The sequence below is a fragment of the Microcaecilia unicolor genome, chromosome 9 (assembly GCF_901765095.1).
Source record: "Microcaecilia unicolor chromosome 9, aMicUni1.1, whole genome shotgun sequence".
Lineage (NCBI taxonomy): Eukaryota > Metazoa > Chordata > Amphibia > Gymnophiona > Siphonopidae > Microcaecilia > Microcaecilia unicolor.
This window is the reverse complement of record NC_044039.1, coordinates 168,903,882-168,930,507: the sequence shown is the minus strand read 5'-3', so window position 1 is coordinate 168,930,507 and position 26,626 is coordinate 168,903,882. Positions and strand designations below refer to the sequence as shown.

At 40.8% G+C, this 26,626-nt stretch overlaps 1 protein-coding gene across 1 annotated transcript in view; it reads left to right on the top strand.

Moving 5' to 3' along the window:
* GCH1 (GTP cyclohydrolase 1) overlaps positions 1–26,626 on the top strand; it is a 61,442-nt gene that overhangs the window by 23,634 nt on the left and 11,182 nt on the right. Inside the window, exons 2-3 of the mRNA XM_030214761.1 lie at positions 18,093–18,202; positions 26,163–26,218. Of these exons, the coding sequence (XP_030070621.1) occupies positions 18,093–18,202; positions 26,163–26,218 (166 nt within the window). The remainder of the gene's footprint in view (positions 1–18,092; positions 18,203–26,162; positions 26,219–26,626) is intronic.

The following is a 26,626-nucleotide window of genomic DNA, read 5'->3' as shown; positions in this document are numbered from 1 at the left end:
ATTTTCATGTCCAACAAAATTGCAACCTTAATTTAACCATATTGGTGCTTTGGTCCATTCTTTGAGGATCTGGGGTCTTTCTGCAGTGTTTGTGCTGCTTTGTCCCTACTCCCCATTCTTTCATCATTCGACTCGCTTCATATTGCTCCTTATTTTGTGTAGAGGAGTCTTCGTGACATTGATATTGTAGTGCTGTTGCATCTGACAGATGCCTGCCTGTATGCTTAATTAAAATAGAAAGCCCTCTATTCCCTCCCCCTCCAGTGCAGAATGGCTTGCCTTATTGCTTTTAGCGGACCTGAATAAAATGATTACTTTTGAAATCCAAAAGAATACCAAATCAAACTTTTCCTGCAGACATCTCCAATTCCTACTAACCGTTTGGACCTTTCATATAGGGCAGAATGCCTAAATTCAGTTGTTGGGTTAATCTGGTGGGTGATTTACATGTTAATTATTTAAAATATCTGATTCTAATTAACTGCCTGTACTAAGGAAACTAGGGCTTCACTTATTTTACACACCGATTCTGAATTACATATTGTTCCTACTTTGTACATTGTGCCTCAAGCACAGAATTGTTCAACTTATACGTAATTAAAACCAGTCTCTTATATATGAAATAAAATAAAGATATGGTGGTAAATATTTGTGAGTCTCTCACTTGGTTCACAAACATTTTCTCAGTGCCGTAAATTTTAGTGGCTTTTTTTTCCCCTTAGTGTGGGGAAAAAAAACCCTTATGTAACTGCTTTGTGTACATGATTTCCCCAACCATTCAACCAGATTGTCAGGACAGGATGTAGCTATATAAATTACTAGGAACTGAAATGTTTTATAGAGCAAAGTATAGGAAAAAAGCTCCCAATGGAATTGTGTACAAATACATTTCATGATAGTGTGCAGGTTTTAAGATTTTTGCATACAATTTGCTCATCATAAAGTCTAGCTCCTCCTTCTGTAGGTCTGACATACTTTCCTTCCCTCTCCCTGGCAGGTTGAATCGCAAACATTCTGTCTTATATGCAGGATAGACACATTCCAGTCTTCTCCACCTTAGTTCTTGCTCCCCTTTTACTTCTCATCCTTCCCTGAGAAGCTCCCTTATATGGTATGGAAGCCCTGCCCAGGCAAATCCTCCTGCAGAAGTAGCTCAATGATCAAAACTAATATCGTGCATAAATTTGCATTCTATTGATTTTGACCATCGGTGTGTTTCCCTACGCTGTTCCAGCACTGATTTTACAACGTTGTTCAGGACACAAGCTCTGTCCCCAGCTTTCTCCCTCCTCCCCTTGCTGATTAAGGCAGGAAGAGTGGCAGCATATCAGACTATGTGCTCTTCCTCCTGCCATCTTCAGTCAAACTGGGAAGCTCTCACAAGGTTTTATCAAATTAAATCAACTGAGGACCTCACAGTAGTTGGGTTTTAAGGGGGATCCACAATGAGTATGCAGAGAAATTTGTATACACTGGAGGTTCAATGTATGCAAATTCTTCCCATGCATTTTTCTGGATACCTTGAAAGCACAGATGACTGTGGTGACAATTTTGCTTTTTATACCACCAATCTGATATCAGGTATTCAAGGTGGTTTACAAAACTGGATGTGCAGTCAATCTCCTCTTGTCAGGATCGGCACTCGGCAAAGAGAAGATAGAGAATCATGCTGCTTCTTTGTCTGTTACCCCCAGTGACGATCCTAGGTTGGCTGCCACCCAGGGCGGATCGCTGATGCGCAAACCCCCCCCCCCCCTCCATGGTGTGACCTCATCATGAGTATAGTGTGCAATTCTGGTCACTGTATTTAAAGATATAGCAGAATTGGAAAAGGTACAAAGAAGGGCATCCAAAATGATTAAGGGAATGGAACTTCTTTAATATGAGGAAAGGCTTAAGAAGTTAGGGCTCTTCACTTGGAGAAGATGACTGAGTGGAGGAGAATTGGTAAATGTGAAACGTGAGCCTCTGTATTTTTTCAAAAGGGTTGAAAAAAATAACACTACATGAAATTACATGATAATTTTAAAACAGAGTAGAATATTTTTTCACTCTGGAAATCGTTGCTGCAGGATGTGGTGATAGCAGGTAGCATATCTGAGTTTAAAGAAGGTTTGGACAACTTTCAGGAGAAATCCATAAACATGGGGAAAGCCACTACTTATCCCTGGGATCTATAGCATGGAATCTTGCTACTCTGAGATTCTGAATTGGGCACTGTTGGAAGCAGGATACTGGGCTAAATGGACCTTCATTCTGACCTGGTATGGCGATGCTTATATTCTTAACTGTCTTTGGGAAGAAGGTGGCTTCATTTCCTTAAGAGTTTCTCTTTCTAAGTCAAATATGACAAAACCAAACAATTTTCTTAACTTCAAAATTAGTTAAAGGAAACATTAGGCAATATTGACCAATTTATTTATGCATTCTTCAATCCCACTATTATCCAAAAAGAAGTTTCAGTTCAAAGTGCCTTACAATTTACATTTTGGTGAAGTTACAATAGTGTTGTGCAATGTGGAGAGGAATTTTACTGTATCAGATATATTTTCAGTACTTTTGTAAACTTTTTTTTTTTCCTACTGTATATCCAGATTTCTGCAGCAGTTTCCTCCCTGGAGCTTACTTCTTCAGCTATGATTACTTTTCTGCATAGAGCTGTTTTAATGACAGGTTAAGGTTAGACCACAAGTATCATCTAGTCCAAAATTTTTTTTTAATTTTAATCCCATTTTTTTTCTTTTCTTTTAAACTGCTTTGATATTGGCTTGAAGTGCAGTATGTCAAACTTTGAAATAAAATAATGGTTAGATAACCCGTTACACTTGGTTTCATTCTTTTACTTCCAAAGCAGCAAGTTGTTTAGAAACTGCTCCTCTTCCTTTCCTCCAGGTTGGATATAGATATGCACGTACACTTTAGACATATACACATGCATGCACACACTCATGAATGGAGGAAGTAAAAAGAATTGATCAGCTTCTCTCGTTTAACCACTGTTAACGTTCATATTTTTCTATTGTACACTGCTGCCTTATTGGATTTTTTTTCCTCTAGTCACCTTTCCTGGTTTGAAACAAACTCCTGAAGTGTAGCATTTGCAGTGATCCCCAAAGTCTCTGGTCTCAATTACCTGCCTAGTTCCAGGAACCTGTTTTCTTTCATTGTATTCGAGATTTGAGAACCAGCTGGTTTTTGCTACAGCATTTTAAGGTAACCTCTACCTATACAAAGCTTGTTCCTTAGTTAAAAAGAAAAAAACCTGTTCATGGTCCCAGTTTCTACCACAGCAAATAAAGTGTACAATTTGTGACAAGGTACTAAAAGTAAAAAGCATGCAACCAAGTACCAGTTATGGAAATTGCTTGAAGACTGCTTGTATGGGGTCTGAGTTTAGAAAATAATTTGACTTGCTGCACAGTAGCAATGGATAAAAAGAGGTTTTCTCCCTTGAAATACCACGCGTTTATCTGGTGGCCATTGCAAAGATTTCCATAAGTGATTATGACACTTTTCATATTTCAGCTAACTGCTGTATAGAGCAGGGATTCCCAAATTGCATTCCACAGAACCCTAGGGTTCCTTGAACTCTCCAAGGATTCCTCAAGAAATTAGACTATAGAATCGGTTTTTTGAACATTTATATGTTTACATAAATTGAGGGTTCCTCCGTGTATGAAAAAAATATATTGGGGGTTGAGCCATAGTAAAATGTTTGGGGGGGGGGGGGGGTCGCTGCTCTAGAGTCTAGTTATGTCATAGACAGTTCATTACAGCTTACTTTTTACTAGCATTTCCCTAAGCTTCTCTTTTCCTTTCCAAATCTTAACAATACCACACATTTGTCAGATTTGGCAGTCATGAAGAATCTTGGTTTGTATTTACATGCAGTGGTACAGTATTTGAAGTTAGTTCTGCAGTCAGTTAACACATTTTGGGTTAAAGCAACCGTACACTTAAAATACCAGAGATGGTGCTTTCATTGTGAGGCTTTATGTGGTCTTCTGCATTGAGACCTCCTGCTTGCTTCAGTGTACCCATCCCTTATCCATGTTTTCCCATCCTTCACGTACCACTCACTCTTACTCTGCAGGCTTTTCCAGGATTGGTCATTGAAGAGCCACACAAACAGTTTCTATAGTGACATGTTCTTTTCTCCAGTTGAATGACGCACAGACCCGGAAAGGTCTTGCATCTGTTTTGTTTTGTTTTTTTTTTTCATTTGATTTTTCGCTTTCATCCTGCTGTCACTTTTGGAGATAAAGGTTTATTTAAATTCTGTTCATAAAAGGCCTTGTGTGCACTGCTTCTCAATGGACACCTGCTGTTTGTTTGGCTATGCATGAAATGTATCCTTAGCAGCGCTTTTTTGACAAAATATACCACACTTTGTAGAAGTGAATGAGTCAATGTGGTGAGGTCGATTTTTCAAAAGCAACTAGGTTGATAAACAAGCTCCTGAGTAGACTGTCCTGGTTTGAAAATTGTCTTCTTCACCTCCCCCAACCTCTCTTCACTAAAAGTATTTTGGTGTTTTCAGAACGCCATACTTTGCCCCCCCAGGGTCACCTCTTTGAAATCTGGTTTATACTCAAGTCAAGGGAGGAAAGTATGTGTAGATTTTCACATCTGTGCATATTTTTACCCAGTTCTACCACCTGAAGAAAAAAACAGAACTTGATCTGATTGCTGAAATGCAGTGTTTAGACTAGGTCAGTCTGAATTGTCTGTTCCTGGACCAGTTGCTCCAAGAAGCGGTCGTTTATTACATCTAGAAATTTTATCTCCCTGGCACTCCTTGATTTAACATTTTATCCAGTCAATATCAGGGTAATTCAAATCACCCATTATTATAGTGTTGGCCAATTTGCCAGCTTTCCTAATCTCTGTAAACATTTCTTCATCCGTGTGTTCATTCTGTCCTGGCGAACAGTAGTACAGCCCTACAAGAATACTCTTTCCCTTCACACATGTCCTCAAGGTATTTTGATAGTTCCACTCCATTATTATGCAGTCTGCACAGGCTGCCCATTAAAGCCTGGATTAATTTTAAATTGTTTCTTTCAAACATTATATGTCATGACACGTGATTACATGCAGCCCTTTAATAACCATTCCCCTACACAATATAACCTCTGGTTCTAGGTATTACCTTAGATTTCCAGATCTCAACAGTGTTCTATAAGTCAGTTCACTGTGCAGACTTTAGATACCAAGGTGGTGAACTCAATGGCAATCAGGGGTCAGCCTAATTACTTGGTATTTCACAGAAGACTGAAAACTTTCCTCTTTGAAAGGTTTCTACCCATTGATGGAGTATATTAGATTGTTATTGGCCATCAATGGTTTATTATTTAGTTGTTTTGTGCTACTCTGCTCTTACTTGATATTTGGTGTATGGTATTGTAAACCTTGCCTTGTTTCATTTATTGTAAGCCACATTGAGCTCAAGTATGTTCTAGATAATGGGGGAGGTATAAATGTCTAAATAAATTTATCAAGTGCTTGATTCTCCCACCAGGTACAAAGGCTGTGCTAGGCAGAGACCCTCTAATCTTAATTAGATATATTGTTAGCAGGGAAAATAAAACCAAACCTATTTCCCTTAAGTAGTGGTACTGTGGTTGGTGAGCTGATGCCAAAGACAAAGCTAATCCCGCTTGGTTTTGTATTTTTACTAAACCAGTTTCCCTCTACTAGTGTCGTCTCCTACCACTGTCAACGATGAAAGGTCCATCCCTTGTTCCAGAATGATGAGAATATTCTAAATCAGTGGTTCTCAAATATGTGTCATGGGGCTGGCACACAGAGCGGTGCTCTTTTTTCTGTTTATCTCTTTCTAAAACTTCCATGGAAAAAATGTGCTAGTTATGATCTGCATCTGTGGTGCATGTTTGTGGGAGAGGGTTTAAAAAAAACAAAAAAAAACCCGCTATGCATTCCATGAAATAATTTGAGACTGTTTTCAATTATGATTTTAATTTTTTATCATGGTTTGATTTTGTTTTTATTGATGATCATCAATATTGTAAGTTGACTTCTTTTTCCCATTCCTCCTTTGGTTGGTTTTAGGGTCAATAGTGCTTTTTCCCCATTTTTAATTGAAATACATTAATACGTCAGTGATACGCAGGTGCATTCCAGTATGGACCACAGAGTGTTACTTTTTTTTTTTTTACAGCTGATTTTCTCAATTTTTATCAGCGATTTTGATTAAAATGCAATGGAAAAAGAAGCCACATGTTAAATGTCAGTGAGCCTTCTCAGGAATAGCCCCCAAGATCTGGAATTTGCTCCCAGAAGGGCAACCTGTAACTCGAGACTACCTCTACTTCAGGAAGCAGGTGAAAGCCTGGCTCTTCTCCCAAGCCTTTAATACACAGGGTGACTGACTCTGCACATGGACTAGCTTACTAGATTAGTTCCTTATCTCTTGCTTAATTATACAAACAACTTGCCTTGAGTCCCAACTGACTCTGTACCATGCATCTTGTTCCCATCATATATCTGCTTTTGGTTCCTCAGCTATATGGTAAGCTGTATTGTAGAAAGTCTTTAGCATCATATCTGTAAGTTGAATGTTCTAATGAATGTTCTAATGCATGCTTATTAGGTGTATCAGTATTATGCTAACATTGTAACTATTTTAATACGTTTTATGATTGCTTTGGAGTGACCCAGCTACACTTATGTTTTGATGTTCTATTTAGAACACCTTTTGTGTGTTTGTGGCACAATCACTATGAGTACATTTGATTTTGTTGTCATGATTGGTTTTTGATATATATATATATAAATATAATTTGCACCTCCAACATTCTACGTCTGGATGCCTGGATTCGTAACATCCATTCCCACTCATTGCCCCGCCCTCGCGTCAGAGAGCGGAACAATGAGGGAGAAGGGAACGCTGGAGGCGAGATGATGACTGCCCTGCTGCCCCCCCCCCCCCCAAACGCAGGGCTGCCTGGCGCAGCAGCCAGTCAGCTCTCGGATAGTCCCTCCGCTACTTCCCGCCCTCAGCTCCCCGATCGACAGCCCTCCTCTCCATTCCTCCCCCCCTTGCGTGTGTTTAACTCTTTTACTTTCAGGCATAGCAACGGCAGTGAAGAGGACAATACAGCGGGCTCGCCTCCAGCTTCTCCCTTCCCTCACACAGTGTCCTGCCTTCTATGATGATGCATTTCCTGTTTCCGTGAGGGCGGGACACTGTGTGAGGGAAGGGAGAAGCTGTGTTGTACTCTTCACTGCCGTCGCTGTGCCTGAAGGTAAAAGGGTTAAACGTGTGGGGGGCGGGAAGGAATGGAGAGAAGGGCTGTCAGGGAGCTGGGGGAGGGCAGGGAGAATAACTGGACATGGATGGGAGGACAGGGGGAGAGAAGAGATGATTGGAATTGGAGAGGAGGGCAGGGGGAGAAGAGATCGCTGGAGGGGAGGGCAGGGGAGAGAGGAAATTTGCTGGACATGGATGGATGGAGGGGAGGGAAGTCAGGAAGGAGATGCACATGGAGGGGAGGGAAGAGAGGAGAAATGCTGGACATGGATGGAGTCTGCATACTTTTATCTTTTAAAAAATACTATAAATAAAAATCACAAAAAAAGAAAGATTAAAAAAAACATAGATAAAACAATCCATATCTCATACCCCTGGAGCATATTAATCATTATACACCCTTCCCAATTATTACTTATGACAGAATATTTCTCCTTACAGTTCCCTTAAAAACATAATCGCCATTACATGATAACCTGGCTAGCGCCCATTTCATTTGTTTGAGAAATGGGCTATATATATAATATTTTTTTTTATTTCTTATTTGTAGCAGCACCTGATGCATCCCACTGATATGGCAAAATGTGTTGGGCTTGTGTAAGAAGTTATTGTTAAAATTATTGTTGAATTAAAGTGCTCTAACACAAGATACGCATTCTGGTTCTCTGGACTGCCTTTTGTTAATATAGCCACTACCAGCGTAACTGCTGGCTCCTCCATGACCCTGACCACAGACTGCCTGTACAGTACCGTGGCAGTCAAAGCCAGTATTCAGCAGCACTCCTTGCTTGAGGAACTGTGGCACCCTGAGCCAACTTTGCATTGGCAGCCCTCCCCCTCCCCCACCCGCAATCTAGTGTATTTCCTTTCACTCCCCCCCTCCCCCCACCTGTGATCCAGTATGTCCCCTCTCTCAAGCTCCCTCTTCCTACTGGACCAGGTGAGGCACAGACACAGGGTGTCAGTGATAAAGGGCACCAAAATCCCAATCCAGCATTTATCTCTCTAGGAGCTTGAAAGTAGACTGGATGGGGTTTTGGTGCCTCACCTGGTCCATAGGTTGAGCTGGCCTGTAATTATCAGTGGCCAGCCCACTCAGCATGGTTTAAGTGGGCAGGAGCCTCTCCTGCCAGATTAAACCATTCTGAATATCAATCCCCCTAGTGGTTAAACACTGCCATTATCCAGTACATTTTTGGCACTGTCCCTTGTGCACCTTTAATCTAAATAATTGGAAGTCTTTTTTTTTTTTCTTTACTATACTATATTTACTTTTTTATGCAAAGTAGAAAATAGGAGAGCCTCAACAAGCTCAGACAGCTTTAGTGAAAAGCAAGTATCGGCATTAAAAAAAAAAAAAACCTACTTATTTTCTCACTTATCTCTGTATTGCCAAACACAGAAGCTACCAAGTGGGACTCTCAGTTAAGTTATTTATACTATGGTTTTAAGAAAAGATGTTTAAAATAAAGAATTGTACTGTTTGGCAACACTGAAGTGACACAAGGAGGTTTTTTTTTTTTTTTTAAATGCTGATAAATACTTGAGCTGCTTTTGACTAAAGGTGTGTTGATCTTGTTGTGGCTTTTTCCTCCTGTTTTTGTACTTTCAGTTTGCATAAAAAAAGAGACTTGCAACTATTCATGATATCATCTTCCTTAAATGACAAACTTGCAATGGTTTAGATATAAGTAGAATTTGGCTTTTTTTTGTTCTTGATATTTTGAATGAGTCACTACACCATATTCTTTCCTTCCACCAGTTTTCCCTACCATGACTTTACCCACATATATGTCGATCTGTTCATGAGGTGCAGGAATGTAGAAGCAAGGAACTTATCTGCACCTTTCAAATATTGACCCATACCTGTTTTATGCAATGTGTGGCTAAACATCGCAGTTATAGTAAACACAAGTATACAATTAACATAAACTTTCAACAGTATTTCGTTAATTAAATTTCCAGGTCACAGAAATATAGAACATAATAGCAGATAAGCACCAATGTCATTCCTGGTTTAGTGTCATAAACTCAGTTGATCTTTGATTCCCCTCCTCCCTTCCTCCTCACGTCACAGCTAGCAAACAGCTGTGTTTGTGCCATACTTTCTTAATTCTTTTGGTGTTCCTGTGTTTTTGGAGGCCATTCCATGCTGCTACCATCCTTTTTATAAAAACAGGTTTCTGTGTACCACAGACTGGCACATAAATGAAACTGGCAGATACTTATTTTTGTATGGAAATAGCCTAAGTAACAGCGGGGAAAAGTTTTCGTACGCTACCCGTAAGTAGATAACGGGTACAGGTGCACAGTGTACAAGTAATGATGGTTCTCACAGAGGAAGAGTGTATAGGCAAGGGGCTATCAGACACAAGGCCCTTTTGCCCTTTGCGATGTATTCTCTTGAACTGTACTGGATATGGTGTCACAGGTCTTATTATGTATTAGCCATTTCCTTTTGTGTATAATTTTATAAAAACCTCAATAAACAAATTTGAACATTAAAAAAGAGGTTTCTGGTGTTGCTCATGGGACTCCCTTGAAGCCTCATACTATGACATGGGTCATCCTTTTCAAAATTTCATATGCCTGTATAACTTTTGATGTCTGTAAATACTTATCATGATCAAACTTCCCTCCCGCCCTCCTCCTCTGTTCTTTCTTCTTCTGGGAAGTCTTTATTTATTTGTTACATTTGTATCCCACATTTTCCCACCTATTTGCAGGCTCAGTGTGGCTTACTTAGTACCGAGAAGGCATTCGCCAAGTCCGGTAGAGAAACAAATACAAGGTGATATTGTGGTCGGATAAAGGTAACTGTGTTTCAGGTACAATGGGGGTTGAGGAGGGGTAAGGTCATAGGCGGTTGATGGCCCAACTGTTTGGGGAGGCTAAAGGGGGTGGGGTTAGGGGTGGTTCCAGGGGTGGGCCTTGCATCCATAATTGTCTGACAACACAGAAAAAAAATAAGTAAAAGTAAAATAGTCACCATTAAGTACCTTTTATTAAATTTAGATATTAGATATGCTGTAATTGCCTATTGCTCATGTTTGTTCTATTCTTACTGTACACTGCCTTGAGTGAATTCCTTCAAAAAGGCGGTAAATAAATCCTAATAAATAAATTAGGATTTCAGACCTTATCCTGAAGACATCCTACTACAGAGCACACTCCACTCCACCTGGTGTCCATATTAGGAAGAGTGATTAATTCAGGAAATAAGCGAATATTGCAGGTAACAGAAGAAAGTGAAATGTGGCATTTTTATTTCACTGAACTCTAATTTTATTTATTATATGCGATCAACAATGAAAGAATCCTTCAGCAATCCTAAAACAATCTTTTATTTGGAAACATATTGCTCCTGAAAGGAGACACCTGAGTAAGACCAAAGAAGGCACTACAAGAGCAAAAAAAAAAAAAAGGTCAAATAACGTATTTTAGAGTTCAGCATGAGTTCCTTTCACCGAAGTTCTGAGTCAGACCCCTCACAGTTAAGAAGCTTCACAAACCGGTTTGGCATGGAGAAATAGAAACAGAGAGGAAGCTTCATGACCTTTGTGAGGAGGGAAAACAAACCATAGAGGGTGAGATTGCAAAAATCTTTTCATTACAGTGTCTGTACCTTTTGATACTTCTTCCTGAAACTGCTGTGATGATCCTTGTTAGAAAATCAGAATAAAGCTTTCTCTTCCCTTCTATCCCCTCTAGTGGCCTGACCCTGAGACTCCCAAGAGCAGCTGGACAACTGGATTGCTCCGCAGTCGCATTCAAAAGCACAGCTGCACTTCTCTGCACTCAGCCACAGTTTCTTCACATGGCTGAGCTGCTACGGAAGCACAGCTGTGATTGGTCAGGGAATCCTGTCTGGCATCTAAAAAGGTGCTCCTGATTGGTCAGACGCCATGAGTAATTCAGACAGAGTTACTCCCGGCATCCTCCAGACAGGGAAGGACTTGTTGTTTGCTGCTTACTGAGGGAACAGGCGAGGCAAAGTGGGACGGGTTACGTTGACATTCCGAGCTGGGTTTGGCATGATGAGAGACACATAATTATGCTGATGCTGACGTCCATGTTAGGGTCAGTTGAATGGGGCCCCTGGGAGCGCGAGGCCCTGTTCGGTCACCCCTGTCACAGACCTGCCCTGCGTCCGGGGCCACATTTGGAGGAGGAGGCAGGCGGGGAAGGTCACAGCTGTATGTGTATGTATGTATATATATATGTGTGTGTGTGAGTGTATATGTGTGTATATATATATATATATATATATATATATATATATATATATATATATATATATCTCACCTGAAAATTCTGTGCAGGATTATATGTATATTAATAGGGGTTGAATTTTCAGGTGAGATATATATATATATATTAGTCGTTAAGCTAGAGGCGCTGTCAGGTCAGTGCAGGAGGTCCGAAACGGAGGAGGGCGGGGATGGGGGGGAGGGTGGAGGTTGGTACGCACGATGTTCGTTTCCAGGCAGCAGCGTCCGACAGTGACTCCGGCTCCGTTTCCCTCTCTGTTCCGCCCTCTGATGTCATCACGTCTTGACGCGAGGGCGGGACAGAGAGGGAAGTCTCTACTGCGCATTTGCAGGTGAGTCGGTCACTTGCTGTTTATATGTTTGATATATCACCTGAAAATTCAACCCCTATTAACTTATACAAATCAAGTTCCACATCTCAGTTTGTCCCTGAGTAGACACCAATTTCATATATATATATATATATGAAATTGGTGTCTACTCAGGGACAAACTGAGATGTGGAACTTGATTTGTATAAGTTAATAGGGGTTGAATATTGGGACCATGTTCAAAAAGTCACTCAGGAGTAAGGTAGAGTTGTCTACTTATGACACTTATAAAGGTGGGTTTTTTTTGGGGGGGGGGGGGGGGAGGATTGGCACTTTGTCCATGTGTTATAAAATATATGCATATGTACCTAATCTTATGATGCAAAAATATGCCTGCCTCGAACCAAGTGCACTACTTTCCCTGGGTTGACTTGATAAAGGTGACTTACTATGTTTGTGCCTGTGCTTTTCCTTTCTAAGCACCTAAATATAAAATTACCTTCTGTGTTGTAAATTTGTGCCCACTGAGTCAACTCTTACAATGCCTTCAATCTTCAAAACAGCAATATTCTTAGAGGTAAAATCATATTGCACCCAGCAAAAAACATGAATGTGCTGGAATCCCATGAAACTGTACTTTGTTCAGTAGGGCTATCATACTTGACCCAACTGAAGTAAATTATCTTCTGGGTAATGAACACTCCTGTGCTGTAAAGTGTATAACTCAGGATCCTTATGCCTCTTGTGAAATACTGGAAGCTATTTAAATTAGTGTCTTTAATACTCCACTGTGCTCTGTGTTGTGCTTCATAGGTGATTGCAGTTCCTTCTTGTTAGGAGGTTTAAAAAGCTGCAGCATGAATGCACATGATATGGTCTGTATCATTAGTACACAGGTGTAGATGTATGCACTAAGGCCCTTATATGCAATATGCATTTACCTTGGAATTGCCAATGAAAATCCTAATGCAAAGGATATGAACATTTAGTGAGAAGTTTTTAAAAGCTATCTTTCCTCTTGCGGTACTAATTGCTGGATTTATTACTTGGCTTTAATCCTGTGAGGTTTAACGTGGACCTCCTAATGTAAGAAAACTAAATATACGTAACCTAATAGTGCAGTGGCCTGAGAACCTGGGAAACTGGATTCAATTCTCCTGTGATTTCACTGCAATTTGTCTGCACCAGTGGTATAATAGTTGTACTTCTTGTTTTGGACTCATCAGTTTATGCAATGATTCCAGTCAATATCTTTGCATTATCAACCAGTCTGAATTGTTTTGGACTCCTGAGGCAGGCACCCTTCATGCCAAAATGCAGGACTTCGAGTCCATTGAATCTAAGAAGTTTACTGTCAATAAGAGACTTTATAGCTTTCCTGCACATTTGTGCTGATTTTTTCTGTTTTTAATGAATAAGTTACCTCTGTGTTGGAATTTGGTTTTGTCAACCCCCATTTTTTCTTTTCTTTTTTTCAAGTCACTTAAACACTATTTTCCCAGGTACAAAAAAGTACATGTATATGATACATAAACCGCTTTGATTGTAACCACAGAAAGGTGGTATATCAAATTCATCCCCTTTCCCTTTTTTCCATTTTTCCATAGTTAACTTGTCCTTCCTAAAGGGGGATAATTAACACATGGTAATTAATACCATGGTCTCTCGTCCCTTTATTCCAGCAGGAGTAAATTTCCCTCCTGTTTTCAAGGCACTGCCAAATATCTTTGCATATTCTGTACCATTTATGCTTGTGTGCATAATTTCCACATGTGACTGGGGATGGAGTAAAAGTTTGAGGCATGAGGGCAGTAGCCCTACCACCTGATCTGAAGGAATTATTTGGTTCAGGAGGAGTGGAACTCTGTATTGCTAGCCCCCCTTCACCAGCACCTGCTCTTGATCTCTTGCAACCAGTAGTAACTGGCACACATGTGGGGTGGGGGGGGGGGGCTGCAGTGGACCAATATGTGGCATTAAAATAGTTGCATTTACTGCTTGGTCAGAGACAATAGCATCTATTGAAAATGTCATATTGAATGGTCATGCAGGTTGTTGATAGATGACTGCGCCAGAAAGACCTCGGTTTCCTCCTGCAGATATGTATGTTTGACCACATTAGTGGTTAGGAAATGCATCCTTCAACCTTGAATGGCAACAGACGCTCCATCTGATACTGCATGGCTGAGGGTGATGTGTGAGATGGCTGAATGGGTGTGTAAATCATGTAACCAAACATCGGTCATATGGAGAAAGCAATATCATTTGCTCTGGAAAAGGTTCCTACAACTGTATCCTGGCCATAACCCTTAAATTACTAACACATTTTCTGTTTGAGGGTGGGCTGCGAGGGAAGGGGAAGGGTACAGATAAAAATGGAAAATGGATCATATTAAGACTAGACACAGAGTTTCTCATGATTTGCTTGACATTGCTGTTCTAGGTTTGCTGATGTTAGCAGCATTGTTTTGAGCACTGTTTCCTTGTGTTACTGTGCATATGAATTGTTAATAAAGACATTTTTTTGAAAATGATTGCATTAATCATCATCTTAACCAGCCCTGTATTCTGCATTTCGTGTTGGTACATTTGGATTGCAAGTCTGCTAGTACTGCTATATTAACTTTCTATCCCGCTTGGCTGTACGTCAGATTGAGCACCCCTAGTCTGTGTACTAATGTTGATCCTTAAGGGCTGTAACCCAGTTGGGTTTTCAGAATTTCCCCAATGAATATGTATGAGATCTATTTGCATGCACAGGCTCATTGTATGCAAATAGATCTCATGTATATTCATTGTGGAAATCCTGAAAACCCAACTGGGTTGTGACCCTCGAACAGATATTAAGATATAGGCAGTGCTACATCACACAGGGATCTATTGTCATGGTGAAAGCAATCTGATTGCTGCACAGAGGAAAAGATCCTAATCAAATATGCTTAAGAGCTTGTTGATATTAAAGTGTTCAAAAGTGATATTAAAGTGTTCAAAAGCAAAAATGTTTTTGTTGGGTAGCAATTAAGCCATGACATATAGCAATTTTATTTTAACTGGTGGTTGTAAATTTTACCAAAGCCATTTATAAGCAGTTGCAAATCCTTGACTTGATCCAGATGGAACAAATGGGTGGGTGTAGTACCTGCCAGAACGTCAAGTCGGGTCTGGGTTTCAGATCTTGCAAAAATCTACAGGCTTATTAAAATTACAGATAAAATTAATCCCCATGTCTTACACTTCCAATGAAGATAATTTGGGGCAGAACTAGCACATTTTGAAAATATTTTCTATATTCTGAATTCATGAACATTATTAGATGTCTGTGTCTGGGGCAGGTAAAATACACAGTAGCACAGGATGTGATCAGATATCTTCCAGTATTCCTGTGTGGTTCTAGTATGATCAGCAACAATATTAAAAAGCAGAACATTGTAAATGTTCGTTTCCAGGGTTACGTGGCCACTGCCGATAGCATGCAGGAAATTAAAGTAGTCTGCGTAACTGTTTTGTTCTTGCAAGCAACAGATGGTAGCTTCTAGATTTAATAAAGTACCTGCAGAAGGAGATGTAAAAGTATAAATGCAGGGTCATCATTCCCTTTAATTATGGATTTATTATCCATTACATGGGTAGTTGTCAGATTACATAAATGGAAAATCTGCAGGTAGTTCTTATCACCAGACTTTTCATTGATTTTCAGAGATTTTCTGTACAAAATTTGACTTGGAAAAAGAGCACACAAATTAATACCTGCTTTGGGTGTGCCCCTTGCACGTTAAAACTTGGTTGCAAGCTTATTTGCATGTTAAGGGGGGGGGGGGGGGAGTACCAGCCATTCTCCAAAGCCCACTCGCAGGAGTGCAGCTCAGTGTATATAAACTAATGCTTGCAGTGGGACTAAACACATGCCTACATGCAAGTGATCGATTTTCAAAAAGGTAACTTCTGCAAATCCCTGTTATGTGCAGAAATGCCTTGGAAAATATCCCCCTAAAGCACAAAGTTGCTTGAAGTGTGACAGCTGAACTGGTGTAAAAGTGGCAGAATGTATTCCTCCCTGTTTCCTTACACTTAAGGGCCACATCATTTTTTTTAATTTTTTTTTATTTTATTGTAACAAAGCTGTATGATTTTTGAACTAACCTTGGGAGTGGAGGAGTGGCCTAGTGGTTAGGGTGGTGGACTTTGGTCCTGAGGAACTGAGTTCGATTCCCACTTCAGGCACAGGCAGCTCCTTGTGACTCTGGGCAAGTCACTTAACCCTCCATTGCCCCATATAAGCCGCATTGAGCCTGCCATGAGTGGGAAAGCGTGGGGTACAAATTTAACAAAAAAATAAAATTAAAATGAAAGTAAGAAGAAAGCCCTAGTATTGTGGCCCACTTTATAGCTGCGTTAAACAGCTAACGTGGCCTTTTCAACACGAAAGATAGCAGCACAGCACAGGCTCACTATAATTATCCCCTCTTACCCCCCCCCCCCCCGGGCATACCTGGGGGATCAGAGAACTAGTGCAGTGGGGGCCAGGGGCAGTGATCCTCCTCTGATGCTGGGTCATCATCTGACTCCAAAATGACACTGATGATCCCCAATAACATAAATTTACTGCTAGGGGTCATTGGCACAATTTGAGTCAGGTACTGAGCCATGTGGCAGTGGAGGATTGCTGCCGCCCAGCCCTGCTTCGCCACCAATTCTGACCCCCCCAGGTAAGCAAGCCCTGGGGTGAATTGGGGGGGGAGGGGGACAAGCTTGCTGTCGGGATGGGTTTTGATTCAGGGGTCAATCAGTGGCTGCAGGGGGGAATTGGTATGGGGGGGGGATTGGAAGGTGCCAAGTTTGTGTGTGTTGGAGGAGGGGAGGGGTCTACAAACCTGTTGTGTTACCCTAGCCAACTATCTGTGTCACGGTTAGCACTGGAGCTACATTAACGTGCCTGGGCCGATAGCTCGGGCCCTCCACACTATGAGCCCTGTCCTGTGCTGTCTGCTTTGTGCAGTAAATGCAGAGCAGACGCAGGGCACTTCCCTGCATTTACTGCACAGCCTTTACACCTACTGCATGATATAACACCAAAATTAGCATATGGTAAGTGCAAAGGTTTCTAATAAAAAGTATTTGGTAGTGGAGTACGTTTTGTATGTCAGTATCTTTATTGTTTCCCCTTAATCTCCCCCATCAACAAGCATCCATGAAACTCACTTTCAAATGCCATCCATACCGTCAACCATACACACAAAAACCATTAAAATGTGCTATGCACAAATATATTTTTCAAACATCAATGCAAGATCAATCAATTTTTATGTGTAGTATCACTATATGTGCAATTCTCAGAATATTGCACTGGTAGTTTTGCTGTGATTTTTTTTTTTTTTTTCTTTCAAAAAATGACATTCCATCTACAACAGGGCCGCTCTCCCATTTTGGGCCTGTGATAATGGCAAGAACCTTGTACCATGTGAACCACTGTGATGTTTTGTTGTAGATCCTTAGTTTGCCTCTCCCCTTTTTTCAGGTCTTTCATGTTTGCCAACTTATTTTATTTTGGTAAGTGTATTCCATAAAGAATCACAATGGAAAAGGGAAATCTAGAGTTTTTTTTTCTTTGCCTTGGTAAGAAACAATCTTGACTCAGTTTGCACACTCTCTACTTTTACATAACAGAGTTGGCATAAGATTAGCAACGTTCTAGCCGTTATTCAAAATTAACTGGCCAGGAATGGCTCCTGGCCGGTTTAGTACCTAACTGCAGATATTCAGTGGGACACAACTAGTTATCTCTGCAGAGATAACTGTGTATATCGCACAACATATCTGGTTAGGCATGGATATTAGTGGAACTGGCTATGTTTAGCAGTAAAATTGTGGTTAAATATAGACCTGCTATTTATGTGTCCCAAGTACTTAACTGGTTAGTGCTGAATATTGGCTGAACTGGTTAAGTTGCCACGGTCAAAAATGAAGCCGGATATTCAATGCCAGTCGCTGGAAATGGCCTGGTATTGAATATCTGAGCTGAACGCATGTAATTATTCTAATAATTTATGCCCAGGGTAAATGTTGTTGCTTATCCTGATTAGTGTGTAGCGAACCTAATCTCTAGAAAATACTTGAATGTATAGTGTATAGGACACAATTCGGTTCCAACTCGTTTGCATTCTGAAATTATAGTTCTATAGCTGTTGCTAATATATTTTTAAAATGTGGTATTAATACTAATGCAAATATTTGATTTCAGATGTTCTCAATGATGCTATATTTGATGAAGACCATGATGAAATGGTGATAGTGAAAGACATAGACATGTTTTCGATGTGTGAGCACCATCTGGTTCCATTTGTTGGAAAGGTAACTATCGCAGGAGGGGAAATGAGAGATTGCTGGAAATGAACATATCTGACTAATGCTTCTGTAGTGTTGTGATTGTTCTCAGTTTCAGCTAATACATGTTCCTGGGTAGTTAAATCTGCAAATATTTGGCAAATTTTAAATCCAAATTCAGTTGTTTATACCTCCTGGTTCTCAAAGACCCATGGAGAGGTCTTATGACTGACAATAATACCTAAATTAGCCCAGTCAATAGAAAACTTGTATGTAAATATTTCATGAATATTTGTGAGCATTCTGAAAACAAGACTGTTTTGAAAACCATAGGGAAGAGTTGAGAACTCCACATCTAAATGCAGGAATAAAAACAACTATTGACTTTCGTTGAATTGATTTATACCTCAGAACCACAAGCGAAACAGAACTATTGGTTTTCGGCAGACTGACATTTGTCACATTAAATTATATCCTTAATATTTTCAGTTCAGTAGTGTTCAAAAATTCTATTTTAATTTTACCTTTGATAAATTTCTTCCAACCATACATCACAGAAACCGTGGCAGCTGGTGCACAGTGTTATCACTGCCATTGCAAAAATGCTGCCCCCTGAACAAAAAGTTAAATGAGGTCCTATATCGGAACAATTGTAGTATTTTTTTTTCACCTTATCTTCCAATGGTGCCGTGAGAAAAAGCTCTTCTTCCCACAAAAATGTAGAATGTGGCTTACATTGTAAGAGAAGAAACAGACAGCGGGGCATTACATTGTAATAGAAGAAAAGCAACGTTTTGGACTGGAGAACAATTATATTGTGGCTAACATTGTAACAGAGAACAGACAGCGGGGCATTACATTGTAGCATAGATATGTAATCAACAGGATATAATGTGATAGCGAAACAGTCAACTTGGCTTTCTTTGTAGCATAGAACTACAGTCAGCAGATTGTAGTGTAGCAAGGGCCAAGTTTGATAAACAGCCTGTAAAGTAACAGTGAATTTTAGTAATGAATACAGAGGAGGGGGAACCCAAAAGCGAAAAAGAGCATAAAGAGCCTTCAAGATTGAGAGCATCTCAAATTCACTTTATTAATCGGACCCGACCCGGTTTGTGTTTCGGCAATAAATGCCTGCGTCAGCAGTTTATTGATTGAGAACGTCTCAACTTCACTTTATTAATCTTGAAGGCTCCTTATGCTCTTTTTGCCAGTAATGAAATGGAGAAATGCAATCGGATAGGCGTAGGAGGGATCTTACGAGACTGTTTTGTAACAAGTTCTTACGTAACTGTCGTGTAACATATTTTAAACAGCTACAATATGAAGGTTTACAGAGAAACTAAGAACCTGCTGTAGTGACGACTTGGGGTGGTGTAGTAGAGAATATATCTATGTGTTTGTGAAAGCAGGATGTTCAAAGTCTGGCAGATAGGGAAGTGACATTGTTGAGCTGGTTGAAGGGGTGACTAGGAACGATAGTCATATTGAATGGTAAGTCTTTGGTGGCTTAACCTGTGTTGGTGTTGTAACTCATGCTCTACTGCTGCTGCTAGTTTGAGGACCAAGCGTGAACCAACAAAGAGAGAGGCCTCCGTGGGGAAAACAAAGCGGTGACCATCTAATGAGGAGATGAGAGAGCTGGGAAATCCAGCTTGGCAAGAACACAATTTTATTGGAGAACTGACAATGACCCGACACAGCCGCGTTTCAGCGTATAATGGCCATGTTGGGTATCTAATTTCTTCTCCCTTGTAACTGCATTATTGTTAAGCCACACGACACCTTGATATTAATAACTAAAATATTTTATAAAACACCAAGTCTTTAACTTATGAATCAGAGGACCTTTTACAACTCACTGATATTCATTCCATACAATTGGAACGGTACCTGAAAAACACACTGAACTTTAGCTATCTCTCTATTCCCTAGCTAGGACACTTTGATCTGTGCCTAATTGCAATTTATTACCTTCATCGTGAGACTTTTTAAAATTTATTTAGTAAGAGCTAAAAAAACAAAACAAAACATGGTCTGATCCATGAGAAGCTCTAAAAGCTAAACAAAGAATATTAAACATAATTTGGAATTCCAGAGGCAACCAATGTAACGAATATAAAAGTGGATTTACTCTATCCTATCACTCACTATAAGCAACACCAAGTCTGCAAAATTCAACATGGTGTGGTGTGCTGTGCCCCTTTGGACATGGGCCAGCATTCTGCAGTTGACTCAGTTTAAAGAGTCCCAGAACATGCTGGAACTTCTAATAGTCCAGAGAAGCAGTCAATCCTCTGCAGATCCAAATGCACAGATCTAGCAAGTACCACTTCTCCCTGTACATAACTGTTCTCGATGGCCACTAGAGTATCATTGGCACTATATCATCATTTTCAGGAGCCCTTTTTTCTAAAGCTTAGTGCACATTAACAGACGTTAGCATACAGTAAGTGCCATGAGGCCCATAGATATAGGATATGAGGCATATATCATGCCATAATTTCTATTCAGAAATCAAAGCATATTCTATAACAATGTACGTAACTTGGTTAATTAGCTAATCAATGCTGTCAATTGGATGTTAAGCAATTATCAGCACTAATTGATATTAAGATTTGCACGCAGAACTTGCTAGGCATATTCTATAACATGGTGTGCGCAAATTCTAAGTTGCATAGTTGAAAAGGGGGCATGGCCATGGACAGGGTATGGGTGTTTCTAAAATCTGGGCCCAGGATGACCAAAGACAGACGAGGGAAGGTTTTTTTTGTTTTGTTTTTCTTGCAGTTCCTTTCAGTGCCGTATGAGACTGAAAGTGTCAAAACCTCTCAAACAGTTTTTTTTCTGCAGTTTGCATTTGGAAAAATTTAATTCCAGCTGTAGTCCTCTAGGCATCCTCTTCCCCCCTCCCCCACCATGCCCCCTTAAATCTGCCTAATCTAATAGCTTTGACATTTTGTATTTGAAAACCTTACATGAAGCAGTAGAAAGCCTCTGGGGCATTTTGATATTTAAGCCAAAAGCTCCCTGGACAGCAGTCCCGCTTAATCACTTTATAGTATTGCCCTGAGAAAAGAGAGAGGGGGTGAAGGCTGCATCTTTCCTCATCTCATCTCTGCTTTTGCACAAAAAAAAATTAATGTTTTATAGTTCATATATTTTAGTATCTTCAGTTTAAAATTGAAACACATTTATTTTAGTTGCTCCATATTGCAACTCCTTTAAAAAGTCAATGGGGTCTTTTTACCAAGCTGCAGTAAGCACTAAAACGTGCTTACCCCAGCTTAAAAGGTCTTACTGCAGGGCATGCTGATCCACCCTGTGGTAAAATCCCTATGTGCACACACTACACACATGCTGAAAATCATTAATTTTTGGCTGAGGGACGAGTCTGCAATAATCAGTTAGTGCAGCCACATTGCCACTAGAGAGAGGTCCATGGGAATGGAGGTTGCAGGAATTTTATTCAGGGCGTGTGCTATTGTGTGTTTAGGAGGCACTAGGGGGTCCTTTTTACCAAGCTGCAGGAAAAAGGGCCTGTGCGCCAGGGCCTTTTTTTGCCGCAGTGGGTAAAATGCCCCCAGACAAACATGACCATGCGGTCAGAGAACTCTTAGCACGTGGCCATGCAGCTGGGAGCCCTTACCACTACCCACTGAGGTGACAAGGGCTCCCGCGGAAACCCGGCGGTAAGCAGGCAGCACACAGTGATGGCTGATTACTGCCGTGCAAGCCATTTTCGGTGGTTTCCTTATTCCCCCTGGAAATGGTGTGCACTCGGGGCGGAACTGCTGCCTGCAGCCACATTGGGCCAGTGGTGTTCCTGATTTAGCATTCGGCAAGCCCTCCTTAGGTTCACTGATGCTTGTAAAAGGACCACCCCCTAGTTTTTCCTGCATTAACACTGCAATGCCCAGTTAGCATGCACTACATGTAACACACTAGCTGTATACAATAGGAATGTCCCTTCAAAAATATATATATTTTAAGGTCATGTTTATTGATTCAACAGAACAATACAATCAACATAATGTAGTACAGAATCAGGAAATTTAACATACAAACCCAACCTCAGTACTCCTCAAAAATATTTTTAAAAATTTAATAACGTGCAGTTAGTGGATGGAAACAGGGAAATTATTGCAAAATGCTTCAATGCATTGTGTGGTAAACCTTTTTTTTTTTTTTATGCGCTAACCATGCAGTGAGGTTTTATGTCCTTTAGTAAAAGAGCCCCTAGGAGGGGGCAATCTATATATGGCGCCTTTAAAAAAAAAATAAATAAATCTGTGCCGAAAACACTTTTGCCTGTGTATTCTATAAGCAGCACCTAGATTTAGGCATGGTATATAGAAAATGCTTAGTTGATATCCCAGTGCCTAAAACTACGTGCGTACAATAAAAACATTGTGCAAATCCCAGCACATAGATTTTGGCACAGAGTGCCATATTCTAGATCTACGCATGTAAATTTTGGAATGCCCATTTCCCCATCCATAACCCTTTTTGTCTGCATGCATTAGAACTTAGATGCAGTATGTTACAGAATATGCTTAATGAGTGTGTGTAAATTCTAATTATTGCCAATTAGTGCTTATTGGTTAAGTGCTGTTAACACTAATTAGCTTGTTAAGCCAATTAAGTTATGCATGTTATAGAATCCGCTTGGATTTCGGTGTGGATCTTTAGGTGCACTGTATAGAATCCAGGAGTAAATGTACTGTTAATAGGCACTTTTTTTTTTACTCATGTGATTAAAGGAACAGGGTTGGTATGGAGGTTATACTCTGATTTAATTATGAAATCTGTGCATGTTTACCTTGTGTACCTATCGCCTGCTAAGCACACTAGCTAAAGAATCCTTGGGGTCCTGGCCAACAGTGGGATTTTCAGAGTGAACCTGTAGTGAGTTTTCCCTGTCAAAAACTTGTTTACTTGTGCAGTATTCCAAAATTGCCCTTCCTATATTGCAGTACTTGGAACTTTGATTTAATGTTCAACACCAATTACACTCAACTCTCAGCATATACATAGTGTACCCTAAATATAACTGGCCTTGAGCTAAATTTAAGCAATAAGTTGGCCCTTAATGTATAAATGCATATATTCAATTTTTTTTACTTTTTTCTGAATGAAAATACTTGTTCCATTCATTTCCAAGCTCTCAAAAGGCTAAAGGGGTTAGGGCTCTTCAGCTTGGAGAAGACAGCTGAGGGGAGATATGAGAGAGGAATGCAGTGGTAAGGGTAAATGCAAATTGAGGGGTCCTTTTATTAAGGCGTGTTGAAAAATGGCTTGTGGTAGTTTAAGCGTGGGTCTTGGGCGTGTGCCAATCCATTTTTTAGCGTGCCTGTAAACTTTTTTTTTTTTTTTGCCAAAAATGGAAGTGCGACAAAATCAAAATTGCCTCATGTCCATTTTGGGTCTGAGACCTTACCACCAGCCATTGACCTAGCAGTAAAGAATCCGGACGGTAATGACCTACGCACGTCAAGTGCCACTTGGCGCGCGTCCATTACGTGCACCTGAAAATAAAATATATTTTTCAGATGTGCGTATCGGATGTGCACCAAAAATGAAATTACCGCAAGAGCTGTGTAGTAGTCTGGTGGTAATTCCATTTTGGCTCGCGTTGGGCGCTCATCGACACTTGGCACGGCTTAGTTAAAGGACCCCTGAGCGTGTACTCTTCCAGAAAGAACAAAGACTAAGACATATATTGTGAAGTTATTAAGTATACATTTAAAATAAAATATTTTTTTCACTGAACATAGTGTCTTGAGGTTGTGATTAAAAATAATGGTTAGTATAGCTGGGTTTTAAAAAAGTTTGGAATAGTTTGTAGAGGAAAAGCCCATAAACCATTAAGAGAGACTTTGGGAAAGCTACTGCTTATTCCTAAGGGTTACTGGCATAGTCTTGCCTATTTTTGGGGGATCCTATTGGGTACTTGTAACATACCAGCTTATAATCAAAAGTGATCGCCGGCCATCTTCTGACACAAATCTGGAGATGGCTGGCGATTTTTTAAAAGTGGCAAAATCGGTATAATCGAAAGTGGCATTTTTGACTGCATCGCTGCTTTCCTGTCGCTTCGCCGGCGAAGTTCAAGGGGGCGTATCGGTAGATAAGCGAAGGTGGGACATGGGCGGGCATGGGCGTGGCTACCACATGGCCGGCTTTCGCCGATAATGGAAAAAAAAAAGCGGCGTTAAGCAGTATTTCGCCGGCTTTACTTGGTCCTTTTATTTTCACGACCAAGCCTCAAAAAGGTGCCCCAACTGACCAGATGACCACTGGAGGGAATGGGGGATGACTTCCCCATATTCCCCCAGTGGTCACCAACCCCCTTCCAAACTAAAAAAATAAAACTAAAAACCTTTTTTGCTAGCCTGTATGCCAGCTTCAAATGCCGTACCCACCTCCATGACAGCAGAATGTGTTGTATCCTCCGACAGCCTTTCCCTGGTTGCGATGTGGCTCTTGAGTGAGTGTGACACCTTTTCTGTTAGGTGCCCTGCAGAGTCACATTAGCAATGCATTGTGGTGGGTGTAGGTTACTGGGCTCTACTCCCCTGGTGCTTTCCCCCCCCTGCTAACTGGGTCAGAGTGTGCCCTGTTTTGTTTCCTGTTGTAGTCCATGCAGTAGTGGCCATTTTTGTAAGCCAGTTTTAGTTCCCTTTCCTGTGTTACCCACGTTAGAGAATGTAGTTCTTACCTTGCATGGTGCTGAAAGAGGGCATTGTACACCATTGTGCCAGCTCTGACCTACTGCTAATCTTAGTACCAAGGGACTCTTTGCCAGTGGGGCACAACCTCTGATCTGCAGTTAACTGTGAGTAAACGTGCCTGTTTCAAGAAATGACTTTTTCAGAGAGATTAGTCTTCAGGTGTGAACTGGTGTGCCAAAGTTATACAGCAGCAATAAGTCCTAGAGGCTGTATGCAGGTCCCTGGAACAATTTTAGTGGGTGCAGTACATTTGTGGGTAGTGGGTTTGGGGGGGGGGGGGGGTTGGGGGGCTCAGCTCCCAAAGTAAGGGAGCTATGCACGTGGGAGCTTTTCTGAAGTCCAGCGCAGTGACCCCTAGGGTGGCTGGTTGGTGTCCTGGCATGTCAGGGGGGCCAGTGCATTAAAAATGCTGGCTCCTCCCATGGCCAAATGCCTTGAATTTGGCTGGGGTTTGAGATGGCCGACATAACTTTCCATTATCGCTGAAAAACAAACCAGGCCATCTCAAACCTGGCGAACTCCATGGCATTTGGCAGGGCTAAACCGTATTATCGAAAAAAAAGAGATGGCCGGCTATCTTTTTCGATAATACGGTTTCGACCAGCTGTAGCGCCGCCGCCAACATAGATCGCCGGCGATCCATTTGGCCGGCGATGTTCGATTATGCCCCTCATAGTAACATAGTAGATGGCGGCAGAAAAAGACCTGCACAGTCCATCCAGTCTGCCCAACAAGATAACTCATATGTGCTACTTTTTGTGTATACCCTACTTTGATTTGTACCTGTGCTCTTCAGGGCACAGACCATATAAGTCTGCCCAGCACTATCCCCGCCTCCCAACCACCAGCCCCACTCCCAACCACCCGATTGTCACTGTTGGAAACAGGATAATAAGTTTGGTTGACCAGTTTGGCAGTCCTTTTTGGTTGTATTTATTCTGGATCCTTTCAGTAATGCGCCCTTTCAGCTGAGGCTGCTGCAAGTTTCATAACCTGGTAGTTTTCAAATTGGTTTGAATTGTATTCATACGATGCCACTTATAGAATGGTGATGCAATTTACAGTTACCTCAGAGCACTAGTCTGATAAAAGAAGCATAACTCAAAGGCTAGTGACAAATGTATTAGGTTGTCTGACCTTAAGTGTGTTTCAGCACTTCAGGAACATAATACTACTTGCCTACAATGTTATCTATTTATTGTTATGGACATTGTGGAAGGTATTGTCGTTAATATTTTTTTCTGTCTCTGTAGGTACATATAGGTTATCTACCTAATAAACAAGTGCTTGGTCTCAGTAAGCTTGCCAGGTAGGTTCATTTGTTGAATATTTATGGTTACACCTACTAGAGGGAAAACCTCATTTTGTGAAAGTGCTTCATGTCTGTGTCTAGCCTCTGTACTCTTGAACATTTGCTGCCATTAGCCAGTTTTAAAGTGGGTAGACAGGGTAAGACTAGAATAGAAGGCAGGCAATCAAGATGGTCAAGGCATTGATATATAATCTGCCCTGGGATTAAGGCCTGCAAAGCAGAGCCTGATAATTAATTGACCCGAGGCTTTTAAATGTTAACTTTCTAAGTAAAGAGGCACTTTGCATGTTGGGATTTTTTTTTTTTTTAGTGCTCAATTAACATTGTATTCTAGATGAGTTGGCTTTGTTCTGTCTGTGAGATCTTGATAAGTCAAGTCTCTCCCAAGAAGAAACCATACATTGA